This window comes from Mustela nigripes, chromosome 7 (genome assembly GCF_022355385.1).
Source record: "Mustela nigripes isolate SB6536 chromosome 7, MUSNIG.SB6536, whole genome shotgun sequence".
NCBI classification, from domain to species: Eukaryota; Metazoa; Chordata; class Mammalia; order Carnivora; family Mustelidae; genus Mustela; species Mustela nigripes.
The window spans coordinates 79005921-79019849 of record NC_081563.1 but is presented as its reverse complement, the minus strand read 5'-3'; the positions used below and the strand labels follow the sequence as shown (position 1 = coordinate 79019849).

The 13929-nt window shown below is 53.3% G+C and overlaps 1 protein-coding gene across 1 annotated transcript in view; it reads right to left on the bottom strand.

Moving 5' to 3' along the window:
• Positions 1 to 2125: 2125 nt before the first annotated feature.
• EPAS1 (endothelial PAS domain protein 1) overlaps positions 2126 to 13929 on the bottom strand; it is an 83617-nt gene continuing 71813 nt past the window's right edge. The window contains exons 8-16 of the mRNA XM_059406233.1: positions 10924 to 11071; positions 10032 to 10246; positions 8576 to 8766; positions 8007 to 8117; positions 6615 to 7105; positions 5700 to 5826; positions 5359 to 5482; positions 4889 to 5056; positions 2126 to 4376 (exon numbers count right to left, since the gene is read on the bottom strand). Of these exons, the coding sequence (XP_059262216.1) occupies positions 4225 to 4376; positions 4889 to 5056; positions 5359 to 5482; positions 5700 to 5826; positions 6615 to 7105; positions 8007 to 8117; positions 8576 to 8766; positions 10032 to 10246; positions 10924 to 11071 (1727 nt within the window). The 3' untranslated portion in view covers positions 2126 to 4224. The remainder of the gene's footprint in view (positions 4377 to 4888; positions 5057 to 5358; positions 5483 to 5699; positions 5827 to 6614; positions 7106 to 8006; positions 8118 to 8575; positions 8767 to 10031; positions 10247 to 10923; positions 11072 to 13929) is intronic.

The window sequence follows — 13929 nt, the reverse complement described above, 5'->3', positions numbered from 1 at the left end:
GTGCATTAAATATTAGAAAGCAGAACCGGGTCTTCTAGCTTTACTCCATTTCCCTGATTCCCTTCACAAGGAAACTTCCCGAAAAAGCAGTGTGTTACTGTGGCTTCTGACCCCGCTCTGCTCCAGGCAGCTCACCCCTCAGTCCGCTCCCATCAAGACGCTGTGCTTTGCTGTCTACCCAGACTGCATTGGGCAAGGTCAGTGACCATCTCCATGTTGCCAAACCCCAGAGCCAAGTTTGTCTCTCCCTCTTACCTGACCTCTCAGTCTAGAGTGAGGCCCAGTTAACGGCTCCATATAGGAAACGTTATATACGAGGAACCTCCATGTATGAGGAGGTTAACACCACCTCATATAGGGGAATTACTCAGAATGGCTTTTGCTTCTGCTCTGAGCTGGTAAGCTCTTGGAATGCCCCCTTCTCTTGGCTTTTGGGATGCCATGCTCCTGGGATTTTTCCTACTTGCTGCTTCTGCTCAGCCTCTTTGCTGGCTCCTCCTCTGACTTTGACCTGGACTCTACCTTAGAACTGTACTCTCTGTCTCCGCTCTTATCTGCTGGGTAATTTAACCCAGTCTCATGGAGTTAAGGACAACTTTCCTGTTGCTGAGTCCCAAATTTCTATCTCCAGCCTTCACCTATGAAGTAGGGACTGTTACCGTGCCCTGTTCCCAGGGAGGCAGACACGGGCTCTCAGGCATTAAAGTCCTCCCCCAAGATGCAGCTGGAAATAGCAGACTGAGGACCTGAACTGAGGTCTGACTCCAGGCCTGTGCTGTGAGTGGCCAGGCTGCCGTCTCCTCAGTCTGGCATCTCCTGCAGGTGCCATCTGTTCTGGCCTTATGCTTTGTCCTTCTCATCCGCTCTTGAAATAACTTCCCTGTCACCCCTGTCTTACCAGTCTTCTTCCCTCCCAGCTCCGCTGTGGGTTTCTCTACTCTTGAGGCCCAGGCGAATCTTTCCTGGCCGCCTCTGAACTCACACAGGACCTTCACCACAGGATTTCACCCAAAAGCAACTGAGAGTTCATTTGTGTCTATTAGTTTTGTGCTTTCTGAACCCAAGATGGGGGTCCTTGGCCCAAGTACAAGTGCACTTGGGGACACCAAAGCCCAGTGTCTGAGACAGGAAGTACCTTAAAATATGTGGTCCCTGGGCCTCTATCATTGAACACTACCTCATCTAGGGGAATTAATCAGAATTGCTTTTGTTTCTGCTCTGAGCTGGTAAGCTCTTGGAGAGATCATGACTTCACCAAATGAGTATCATTTCAAAAAACGTGTGTGTGTGTGTGTATGTGTGTATGTGTCTGTGACATTAGAACTTTGAAGTCTCTTCTCCTGATCCTGCCTGGGTGGTCATGGAAGTGAAGGGATTGATTTCAGTTTCACAAACGCCACAGAGAGGCCAAGCAGTTCCCGTAGGGACCACAGAGTTCAAAGGAATATGCTGGAATGACTGGTTCTAGGCCTGACAGTTGTGAGCAGAGGCTGCTGCGCGCTCTCCCCCGAGCCTCCGATTGACCCTACAGAGACAGCTGCCTGTTCACAAGCAGGACAGGATTTAGGAGGGTCAAGTTTGAATTTGGGAACCCATCAAGCCATGTCTAATTCAGGGTTTTGCCATACCCTGTCTCCACCTGAGGTGGTCTTGGCCCTTGCCCTCCTACCTTTACCTTCTCTGTGGGAAGGCCCCACTGAGCCCTGCTGCCTCCAAATGGAGGTCCTCCCTGACCACTCAATCCACGCTGCCCCTTTGAACCTGCGTCTCAAAGTGCAGAGTGTGATGTGGAGACCAGCCCAGCTCTCACGCTGCTTCATGTAGTCTTCTGAAAGCAGGATGGTGACTTCTGTCCTTGGGTAACACCCCCCGCCCCGCCCCCCAGGATTTGAGAAAGGGCCTAGCAGCAGACAGAACTATAGGCGGAAATATGGCTGTTGCAACATGGCAGCCAGTCCTGAGCCGTGCCCGTGTTCGTGCTGCTCTCTCCCTCCTGTCGGCTGGCCTCCATTACCTCACAGAGATCAGGGTCTGCACGCATTGTCTGTAAGCTGTGTAATAGAGGCTTTGCTTTCCATTGGTATAGCCTGTGACAAATCTACACGAACAAGAGCCACCAGCAATGGTAGGTTCAGAACACTTTAATAAGATATCAGTGTCAAAATACATTTCTTTATAAGGTTAAGCTCCCCTCTAGTATTGTTGTCAGTAGGAGTTTGACACTATGGTAATGTTCATGAACTCGTTACGCTGACAGGTTAAGGTTAATATGAAGCTTGGAATATTTTTTCAGAGTTTTTTAGTAAAACTGCAAGGGTAAAAAATGCCCTTAATGCTGAGGCAACACACACAGGAAATCAAACACCAGCATTTACACGTCAGTAACCCTTCAAGTTCTGCCACCGTGTGTGGGGCCAAGTGGTGGTGCTACAGTGTGACTGGGTCAAGGCAGCGGCCAGGTCGTTTTTCTCCTAGATTTCTTTTGAACTTCGGTCTTTTGCTGTGTTTTTGGCAGTAAGTCCATCCAGCTTTACCAGATTCTTGGCCCGCTGTGCTTTGTGTGTGTTTCTAGAAACTTCCTCATTATACCCAGGACAGAAGAGCTCCATGTGATTGCTATTTAAAAACCAAAAGGTATTGTCCCTCTTAACCAGTGAGTTATAAAGTGCTCTGAGACACTTGATTTTCAGTGCTTCCTACCTGAATGTCACTTCAGGTGACAGACCTTGGGGAAGGCCTGAGGCTAGGGGCCAACCAGGAAGTCTGCCTGCTGCTCCTGGCAGGGCCACTTGACAGCAGGCTGAGGAAGGGGTGAGGGCCTGGTCAGGACCAGCTACGCCCCCTCTCTACACCCTCTCTCAGGCCAGCTCCATGTGTTCCGGGCTGGTAAGCTGGGAGGACCGTGGGCTGGAACACTGCACCATTTCTGAATCCTCACTTTCTTTCCTGAATTCCCACTGAAACCATCTCATGGTAATTCTGGAAATACCCAAATGTGCCATGTGAAAGACCTTTAGAGTCCCATAGCTCAGTGCACTTGAAGGGCTAGCAACAAGATCTGAAGAAAAATTAAAGCACTTCCCCTCCCTCAGATTTACCCCACCCTTACCCCATAACATGCCATCAGACCCTCTTGGCAGCAATAATAATATACATACATACATACATACATAATACATATAGAACATGAGAAGACAGCTCGCAGTGCTCCCACACTTCATGATTCCATGTCTTAGATTGCTTGTCACGCCTATGGCATATCCCCAAAGCAAAAAGCCAACAGCGAGAGACCTTGAGCAGAGTGAGGACAGGCCCAGGGGCGTGCCGAACGACGGTGGTGTCGGCAACACCAGGAGAGAGAGAACCGACATCTTACAAAACAGATCTTAAAGTGATTCCATGACAGGATTCCATTTCTGTTTCTAAATTTTTAGATATGACAAAGTACCCATATATATGATAAACACATTAAACCAGATAAAAGTTTTCTCTTAAAAAACCTGTTGTGTTTTTGAATAATAATAAACAGATCCACCAAATGTGGGAGAAGAACCCCAAACAGTGAGGGGGGAAAGCCACATTGCGCAACCTTCACAAGCACTTACGCCAGAGTTCACCCTTCACGTTTCTCTTCTTTCCCAAATGTTGTGTCAAGATTAGAGCTAAGAGTCGGCTTAAGAAGAGCAGAAAGATGGAAATTTACCATAGGGTGATGAGTTTTAAGAAAGAAGGGAGAAGGGCTTTGAGAGGAATAGGCTGTGAAAATCTAGCTTGAATAGCAGAATTACTTTGTTTCTCTTTGGCAACAACACCACCACCATTTTTTAGTAAAACGAAGCCAAAGCTTTCCCAACAAGAGAACAGAGGTAACACAAAATTCATTAGTATGGATACTGTGTGTGAGAGAGCGAGACAGAGGGACCCATGAATAATATAAATTAGAAGTAATCAAAGATGGGGAAAGAAAAATCTTACAAAATTTAAGAACACGTTCATTGACAGAATAAAACGCAGCAGGTAAAACCGTGTATCTTAAAAATACAGCAACTAAAGTGAGCATCTTTAGAAAAAGGCCACTACGTGGTGACATGGGCAGGTTTGCCAGTAGGTACATCTTGTAAAAAGTGTGTTGGTGTTAGAAATACCTAGTTGCAAAAGTAGACGTACAGAGTGAAGCTGGCAGGGCAGCGTGTGCGGGGGGTGCCCGCCCAGGGGGGCCCTGGCTCAGGTGGCCTGGTCCAGGGCTCTGAGGAGGTCCCCTCCTTGCAGGAGCGTGGAGCTTCCTGGCACAGGAACATTCACCTCACAGTCATATCTGGTCAATTCGGGCAGCAGGTAGGGCTCAAAGGAGGGCCCAAGCAGCCGACTTGCCATGCCTGAAAGAATGATTGGTACCGTGTTTTTAAAGCTCTTGTCAAACATTCTAAAAAGGGTCTCTTCCCTAAGAGGGCTTCTGCTGTGTTTTCCCCAAACCATGGATTACATTCATGTCAAATAGCAACCCTTGGGGGCTGGTCATTAGGATCTGTGACATGGGAATAGACTCGGGCAGCCCAGGGGAGAAGGGTGGCCAACCCTCCCCGAATTCCCCAGGGCCACCCTGTGGCAGTACGTTCTCTGTGCATGTCCTCAGTTCTGCTCCTGCCTGAAGGCAGTGAATGAGGCAGTAGGCAAGATGGTGCTATGAAACACTGAGCAGAAGGCATGGGCCTGGGGACTCTTACGCCCCAAGAGCCCCAGCTGTGCCTTCTAAAACCCTGGGGCCAGGCAGCATCCGCCCCTGCTGTACTATTTCTGGGACAGGTAGCTGCCCTCCAGGGCATCTGTCTTGTCCCCGTACAGAGCTGAGCCCTGCTACTGGCTGGTTCCAGGTCCCAAACGCACTCACCTGACACCTTGGGAGTGGACGGCAGGCTGTAGTCCTGGTACGGAGGGGCGTAGCACTGCGGGGGGAACCCACTCTTGGCATTCTCCCCCGGGTTCATGGCAGACGGTGGCAGTGGCAGGTGTCTCAGAGGCTGTCCGAGGCCCCTCATGGGATTTTGGGTGAACTCATCTGAAAGACCAATGGCAGCAAGTGAGGACAGTGCCAGTGAGGACTGCAAGGCCCCCAGAAGCCTCCTTCCTTCACAAAAGGTGCCCAGAACTAGACCCAGCTCCTGTGGCCCCAGTGCCCAAAACGTCCTGAGTCTCTCACCCAGGCCTAGTGGAAGGGGCTGGGGCCGGGGGACGGGTACGCGGGACACCACCTTATCCCTTGGAGGCTCAGACAGGCAGGGGTGAGACTGCGGAGGGACCCAGAGCGCCCCTGCCAGTGCCGTCCCCGCAGCCCCCAGGAGGCTCGGACCCGCTGCTTACCGTTGGGGAGGTTTGCATTCAGCAGTTTGTCGGGCATCAGAGGGCAGTTCCCGTTGGCCCTGAGGCTCTTCACCCTTTTCCACACCTGATGGGAAGTGCTGCTGCCTGACAGATCCCCCTGGATCTGTCAGAAGGGAGAAGGCCAGAGACGCAGGTCCTCAGACAGGGTCGGTGGGGAGGGTGGGCCTGCGTGGGGGCTGGGGTCATACCCACACCCCTTCCTGCTGCCCCTGGCAGGCTCTCTGGGCCCCCACAGCCCCTGGGAGAGGACCTCTGTCCTCACTGTCTCCACAACCCTGGGCTGTGGAGGGAGTCCAGACGCTACCAGGCAGGGGACTCACCCCACTCATGTCTTGGAAGGCTTGCTCCTCATACTCTCGTTGTCGCTTCAGCTTCAGCTTGTTGGCCAGGGCCACCATGGCTGGGCTCATCACATCTGGACCTTGGGGGCCAAAGCCCTTTGCAGACCTGCCAATGCCAAGAGAAAGAGCCATGAAGGAGTTGGAAGCCCCACATCCCCATGTTCTCTGCGCCGTCAGAGGGCCCTTCCAGACTTGCCCGTGTTGGCTCTGAGATGCAAAGGGCAGAGTCCCAGAGGAGGGGCCGCAGGCTCCAGATGCTGAGGGTTCCGGTCACCTGTACCTCCCTCCACAGCTGCCTGCTGGCCCTGTGCATCCGGGCAGCCCTCCATTGTGGCTGCACAGTGGGCGACATTGGTCTTGAAGACCTCTGTCTTCTGCCCTGTCTCTCCCCTGTAGTTCCTGGACTGCTCCCCGGGGAGGATGGGCAAGCGCCCCCTGAAGCAGAACCTTGGGGCCCTGAGCACAAGAAGTCCCAGATCAACCACCGTGACTTGGCCCGGTGAGTGCCCCCCTGGTTGACACGGGCCTTGCTGGGGAGATGGGAAGAGAAGGGAGGAACCAGGGACAGCTGCGAGGCAGAGGAGAAGCAAGGGCATCTTTTATGCTTTTCTCAACCAGGGTTCCAACAGAGCAGCAGGAGTCCTTCAGACGCCCGTGTGCATCTGTGACTCGGCTGTGGAGCCCTGGTCTGGAGGGGGCACGGTGCCATTCAAGTCCCTTAGCAGGCACCTTCTCTCTGCCGCGGCCCAGACACAAATGTGTTCTGCTCATGGCCTCACCTACCTTGGGGTGAGCACAGGGGAGGAGCAGGAAGCCTTTCTGGGGCCCCAGAGCTCCAACCCATCCCCTGCTGTGGGAGCTTCCGCTGGTGCAGCAAGGGTCTGGGCCACTCACCTTTTCTTGAACATGGAGAGATGCGGTAAGGTGATGGGGGCACCCAACGGTGATGGCCCCAAGGACTCCGTGTGCTGATCTGTGGCAGGCCACTTCGTGGGCCCAAAATGTAATGGCGGGTCAGGGGGCCACTGGGTGTTGGATCTGCCACCCATGGAGGAGAGAGGGGTGCTGGTTTGGCCACAGCACGGTGGCAGCGACCCCTTACTCCCACCATCAAAGAAGATGGAGGACATGGGCTGGTGCTTAGGCTCGATCTTCTTGCTTCCCAGCTGCTGCTGATACTTGTCCAGGAGGAAGGGACTGTGGGAGGCCATGGGCGCCAACGGCTGGAAGATGTTCGTCATGGTGCTGAAGCAGTGCTGGGGGGTGGCCTGCGGCTTCTCCGGCAGCAGCCTCTCCTCGGGGTAGATGGGACTGAGCTGGAAGTCTTCACCGTCCATGGGGATATAGGGGGCCAGGGTCTCCAAGTCCAGCTCACTGAAGTCCGTCTGAGGACAATGCAGAGGTGAAGGTGTGGGGAGGCAGGCATAGCCTTGAGAACGCTATTCTCTTGTCCTGCCCTCGTGGCCCTGCCTGTGCCCTCCCACTCCTGCACTGCTTCCCTGCAGCAGTGTCCCTCCCTTGCTCTAGCACCGCCTTTGATCCCTGTGGCCCAGCACCCAAAAACTCAGATTCGTCTACTTGCTGTGCAGGGCTCCTGGCCTGGGACACTAGCCTTCCCAGGGGTTCATGCCCCGAATCGCCATGCTCCGCTCGGTGGTGCCTACACATTCCCCACGGGTGACCCTGCCTCCTCCCACCTGAAATGACCTCCTCTCTACCCCACTTCTCTCCTATAGCCCCAGTGAGACCGCCTGTGAAGCCCACGGTGTATCCAGTGGCCCCTGGGGAGGCGGGAACAGTTCGGTCCTCCTTTTCCTCCTATGCTCTGTGAAACACCCGTCCCATCCCTGTTTTTGTAATTTTTCAGAAACACCAGTCCCTTTCAAGAACACTGCCTCTGTACATGCCTGAAAAGTGGTGTGTAAGTGAAAAATCTGTCCGTCCTCTATCCTTTAAAATGCATTTAAAATAAAAGTTATTATTTCAGAATCCTAAGATGAATGTGTTTGTGAGGAGAGTAAATGTTCCTTATTTATAAACCTCTCACAATTCCTATCTACTCTTTAAACTTAAGGCTTAAGAAAGGAGCAGGGGTAATTTGCTTTCTGGGGCAGAGGAAATCCGGCCTCAGTAGAGACTGCACAAGCTGGACTGGGCCTGGGGAGAAGGCTCCACTTCCCATTTAAGACCAGGGCCTTGGCCAAGCACCACCCCTCCACCCCCCTCAGGCTCTGCAGGGAATGTCGTGGCTCTAAGAATGGGTGTGAGCTGGCATAGCCCATCTACCTGGGAGCTGCCCTGGTCCTTTGCCTCTGTATCCATGGTGAAGAGCTTCTCGATGACTTCAATCTTCAGGTCATCACTCAGGGATGTGTAATAGTCTCCTGGGCTGCTGGGCTAGGGGCCAGGAAGGAGAGTGACCAAGTCAAGAGGAGGGCACTGGTCTCCCCAGAAGTCCAAGGTGAAAGGGGCGTTTCTAGACTCACAGAGTCCGCTCCAGCCCCTGGAACAAGTATGTGGAGGGGGACCCCTCCTTACAAGAAGGCCGTGGCCAGCGGGGCTCTAAAAACTATGCCACTCTCTGCCCCTGCCCAGCGACTGAGCGAGGGGCTCAGAGCTGTATGCCACTCAGCCCCATCTTCAGGAAACTTAGCATTTACATGGGGGTGCACACAGTAAGAGCCAACAGCTGGAGCAGTGGGCAGGCAAGGGGCCCCCCACCCCAGGGGACCCCAGGATAACTTGAGGGCCATGTAGGCAGTATTCCTATCCAGGCCATCTGCTTGGCCATCCTGCAGCAGCCAAAAGGAGCAGCCCACCCTTTCCGTGTCCTCACCCCAAGGCAGGGTGCTCACCGTGGAGCAGCTGCTGCTGCTGGTGGCACTCGGGGTGGCGCTCCCGGAGGCTGTCACTTGTGGCACGGTGAAGGCGGGCAGGCTCCCGGCCTCGCTCTGGGTGCTGTGGCTCCTTGGCTCTCTGGGCCACGGCTGGCCGGGGGGCAGGAGGGTGTTGCTGTAGGATGAGGAGCCCTGGAAGCTCTGGCTCTCTGTGGAGATAAGGTCCTGGCTGGTTACCACCTGCAACTCCTGGGCTTACCCCGGGGTAGCGAAAGCCCAGAGGGTGTATGGAAGGTCCTAGGAGGGTTTGAAAGCGTGCCTGGGGCTAGGCGCTCGGTCTCCAAGGCCCCGCTGCAACTCCGGGCTGAGAAGCAAGTCTCCCTTGGAAGGGAACACCCTCCTGGGTGTTCCTCATCAGGGTCTACAGGTCCTAGGACTCACTTCCTTGACAAGGGGCCGGGAATATCCATGAGGAGGAGGTTGTAAGAGGGAAACAGGCCAGTTTGCCTCAGTATTGCCACATCCCAGGGCCGCTGCGAGACTTCTTGTCCCGGGGCTGTTGCCCTTTATAGTTTCTGAGGTTGCAATCCCCATGTGGCCTCTCCAGAGCTTCTAGAGGGGCCAAGTCACCATACGGTGAGCAGGGGGAGGGGCTTCTAGCCCTGGGATGGGCACAGGAGGGTGGGGGACAGAGGTAGGGGTCACAGCCTGGGAGCAAGGGGCTTCCCAGGTGCACATGTAAAGTGTTTCCAGCATGGGAGGGGAACAGGGCTGAAAACTGCCTGGACATGCCAACATTTACTTTTTTTTTTTAGAGAGAGTGCATGCACAGGATGGGGGTAGGAGCAGATGGCAAGGGAGGGAGACTCTCCCCCAGACTCCACACCTGCCCAGCAGTGAGCCTGATGCGGGGCTTGATCTCACCACCCTGAGATCATGATCTGAGCCAAAATCAAGAGTGGAATGCTTCACCAACTGAGCCGCCCAGGCGCCCTGTGGAGAGGCCCACATTATTTTAAAAAATAGTGGATATGAGGGCATCTTTTCTCCCTCCACATTTCTGGAATGATTTCTCCTCCTATTTCAGCCTGGCCCTCTACCTAAGCGGCACTCTGTCCTTCAAGGCCTAGGGGGACATCTGCCCTCTCCATGCAAACACAGCAGCGGCCTCTGACCATCTCTCTCGCTGCCCCGTCCCTTATGTCAGACTCCCTCCGCCTCTGCTGGACAGCCCATGGCTCAGTCCCCACAAACCCCGCCAAGGCAGCATTTTGCAAAGTCCAAAGCAGGACCCTCTCACTCCGTGCCAGACCTGCACATTGCTCTTCGGCACTCAGCACAGAATCTGGCTACCAACAGAGGAATCACAGGGCCGGGGAGGGGGCAGGGGTTGAGGAAACACTGAAGCCGAGGAGGCCGGTTACAGTAAGGAGAGAGGGTTCATCAGGCCCCTGTTTGGCTAGGAAGCACCCACCGAAATCCAGAGAAACGATGACATCTCCTGCAGTGGGCGCCAGCTGGGCCAGCTCCTCGGGCTCCTCCTTCAGCTTGGTGAACAGGCAGTTACTCTTGTCGGACACTGCCACCTCCCCGCTGCTGTCAAAGATGCTGTTCATGGCCATCAGGTGCGGCTTGAACAGGGATTCTGTCTGGTCCATGGAGAACACCACGTCATTCTTCTCGATCTCACTGATGGGACAAGAAGTGTCTCAGACCTTCCACGTTTTCTAGCAAAAGCCTTTTATATCCCCAGACATACAGAAAAGCAGACAGCTAACCCTCTTGGCTGAAAACACAGGTATGGACACGGTGCTAGGGTTTTGTAAGGCCCCGCGCGGTGAAGTTTGGAGTCATGGGGGCAGCAACCCCAAGCCTGCCCTCGGGACAGGGATGGCTCTGGGATGCTCTTTGATTACCGGGCAAGTGCTGCATTGCGTACATGGGGGGTGAGGCCTTCGGGTTTGTTTTACTCTAGCAGGGACCATCTCCAGCTTTCTCCCCAGGCACTAGGGAATGAAGCTGTTGCTCAGGATTTCTGGGAGAAGATGCAATCTCTTTCCTTGTTCCCCATTCAAAAAATACTAAGTGACAACTATGTATGCCTCCCCACGTGGGTCAGAGGCATGACACAGATGACAGATGGGGGGAGACCAAAAAAAAAAAAAGGTCACCAGGAAGGGCCACCCCAGGTGTCCTACAGTCCCCGAAACAGCCATGAAAATCCTCTGGGTCCCAAGGATTGGCACAAAGAGCTCGCAGAAGCAGTGCCCGGGGTCGGGGAGGTATGTGTCCTCTAGACCTGCTGCCCTCGGTCTGGGGAGCTCAGGCGCCCCGCACAGCCTGCCCCATGGCCCTCACGTGCTCACCTCAGGACATAGTTCACACACATGATGCACTGGGGCTGCAGGTTCCGAGGGTTGTAGATGACTGTCCCCTGGGTCTCCAGCCACACATAGCCCCCGTGCTTCGCAAGCATCCGGTATTGGCCACTCACCACCTGCCCTTTGGTGCACACTAGGGGAGGATAAACAGAGCCCGAGGTCAGGGAGTCTGGGGAGCTCACAGGGAAGGTAGTCTACGGGGAAACAGACAAGACTGCGCACTGAGACACAATCCTCTTCTAGATTATTCTAAACACTCATTTAACACTTGCTGTAGGAAAGCACTGGGATGGTGTCCCACATAGCCCAGTCCAGAAGGCTTCATCTACTCCCATGAAGCAGGAATTAATACATCTCTTTAAAGTCTACCAATGTTAGAATTTCTGGTAGTTTTCTGAACGGTCCATCTACTTTCATTCCTTGGGAATTCATTCTTCAGAATCCTAGCTCCGAGCTCCTCTGATCACAGAGAATGAGAAGAGGCATGATAAAGGTGTTATAAAATCTTGCTAGCATGGGGGCTCTGGGGAAGGAACAATCCCTCTTAGTTTTGGTTTCCTCATCTGCAAAGTGAGATGCTGACAAAAAGAACAGTGACGACGAGAACAGCGTTCCTAGTGAGCCAGCGTGGAGCAGCTGTTCATGCCGAGGACCGGGTCCGCCTGGCTGGCGGATCCCGTGCAGACCCGTTGATGGAATGTCCTGGACAACGGCCACAGAGGAAAAGCCCCCTCTTCTCCGGGGCCGTAGAGAACGTTGTGAGGAGTCCCCCGGGAGAGTATCCAGACTCTTGGTAAACACAGATTTGCACTCCGTTCTCCTGGTGGGTGCAGGGGCCACCTCCCTGTTCACTAGGCTTGGGAGGCTGAGGATGGCTGCTTGGTTCCTACTGATGCTGCTTGTGGCCCTTTATGTTTTTCGGGGCACGTTTTACCCACTTCAATAATGGAACAAGCACCGAGGTGCTCGAGTAGTAACTTACTTGTGTGCAGTGCTTTGTTTGACACTGTCTCAAGATGAGCTCACTGCTGCAAAGCAGTTACAACTGCCTGGCACCTAAGTCGTCCGTAAGGATCAGCGTCCCCAACAGCTCGTGTAATTCCCAATGACACCATGAGGGGTGTCTCGGGATACCTGTTTTTCCTCTGAAGAAACTGAGGTGGGGAACTCCACGGTCATTTGCTGAAAGGGCCCCTCAGTGGAAACAGTAGACGGGCTCACAGTCTACATGTCAGACTCCCGACCTAAGCTTTCGTGCTTTGGTTTTCCTTTTAAAAATCAACTTCAGGGGTGCCTGGGTGGCTCAGTGGGTTAAGCCTCTGCCTTTAGCTCAGGTCATGATCTCAGGGTCCTGGGATCAAGCCCCATATAGGGCTCTCTGCTCAGTAGGGAGCCTGCTTCCCTCTCTCTCTCTCTGCCTGCCTCTCTGCCTACTTGTGATCTCTCTGTCAAATAAATAAGTAAAATCTTTTAAAAAAATCAACTTCAGTGAGGTTTAGTTTACCTTCAATTTAAAAATGCAACCACTTGAGGTGCATAGTCCAGTGTGTTCTGACAAAGTGCGTGGGACTGTCACCACAATCCAAGGTAAACCACTGGGCCCTCAGCCCGCCACCTCCGAATTCCTTAGGCCTCCTGCTGCTCCATCCTCATGGCCACCCCTGGTCCCAGGCTCCCCCTGATCTGTTGTCTGCCACTATATGGCGCTCTTCTCTCCATCTGCATGTAAGTGGCCTCATACAAGAGTATGTACTCTTTTGTGTCTGGCTTCTTTTCACTCAGCATGTGTTCCAGATTCCTCGGGGTGCTGCCAGGACTCGGGCTTTGCTCCTTTTTATTGCTGAGCTGTGTTCCACTGTATGGAGGTACCATAATTGGTTTATCCATTCACCTGTAGATGGATGTTTAAGTTGTTTTCAGTTTTTTTGGTTATTGTGAATACCGCTGCTATAAACACTGGTGTACACATCTTTGTATGGACACATATGGTGGGTGCAGCTAGGGGGACAATGACCAGGTCAGTGGCTAAGTACATGCTTCCTTTGTGAGAAGCTGCCACATGCTTTTCCAAAGTGGCACATCACCCTAGTCTAGTCTTTTGGACCATAATTCTGGGCCACAGAGAGGATAGATACCGCCGCCTTTGGACAAAAAGGAATAAGCTCAGGGGGACTGTGATCTGCTTAACACGGCGTAGGACAACGGAGCAGGAGAACAGCGCTTCCGGCCCCTCACTCTCTGGCTACGACCCCCACGCCGCCATTCACTGGGAAGCCTCCACTTGCTGTGGCTGTGGTCCTGCATCGTCGTGGGCTCCTGGGCCACTTCTGTCCTCCCCAGGGCCCCTCAGGTGCCCCACTGAGGCTCCCTTCCTGCAGAGAAACGATTCTTGCACAATTTCAAGTGCCTGGAGTTAACTTATTTAGACGGATCTTAATGCAGACAGAGTTCAGGGCTCCTATTCTTTTTGATTATGCAGTGCAGCGAGCAAAGGTCTTAACTGCATTTCTAGTGATTGCAGGCGAGGACCTGCTCTGCCAGCACAGTATAATTACACCTGCTTTCTACCCATCTGTTCATTAACGCCAGCCTTGGTGAGGGGCCTGCTCCTTGGGAGATAGGCCGTTTATAGCCTTTAATCTTGTTTTCCTAAGAGCACATAATGTCCTCACACAACAAAGAGAAAGCCCCCCCCCACAGCCCCTACCACCAACAGTAACGGCGTATAAATTACTAATCCATTTGGAAATGATGGCTTTCAATTATCTAAATCTGGTTTGAGGACAGAGCTTCCCCAGTCATTTCAACAGTAAACGTTCACAGGCTAAAACACACATTCACGCGGAAACTCAGGATGCTGGTGTATAAACCTGACCCAGCCTCCAACTATCCCGCCACAGTAGTGTGACTCTCTGGTACGACTTTATTTGCACAAACCCAACCACACACACACACACACACACACACACACACACACACACACACACACAC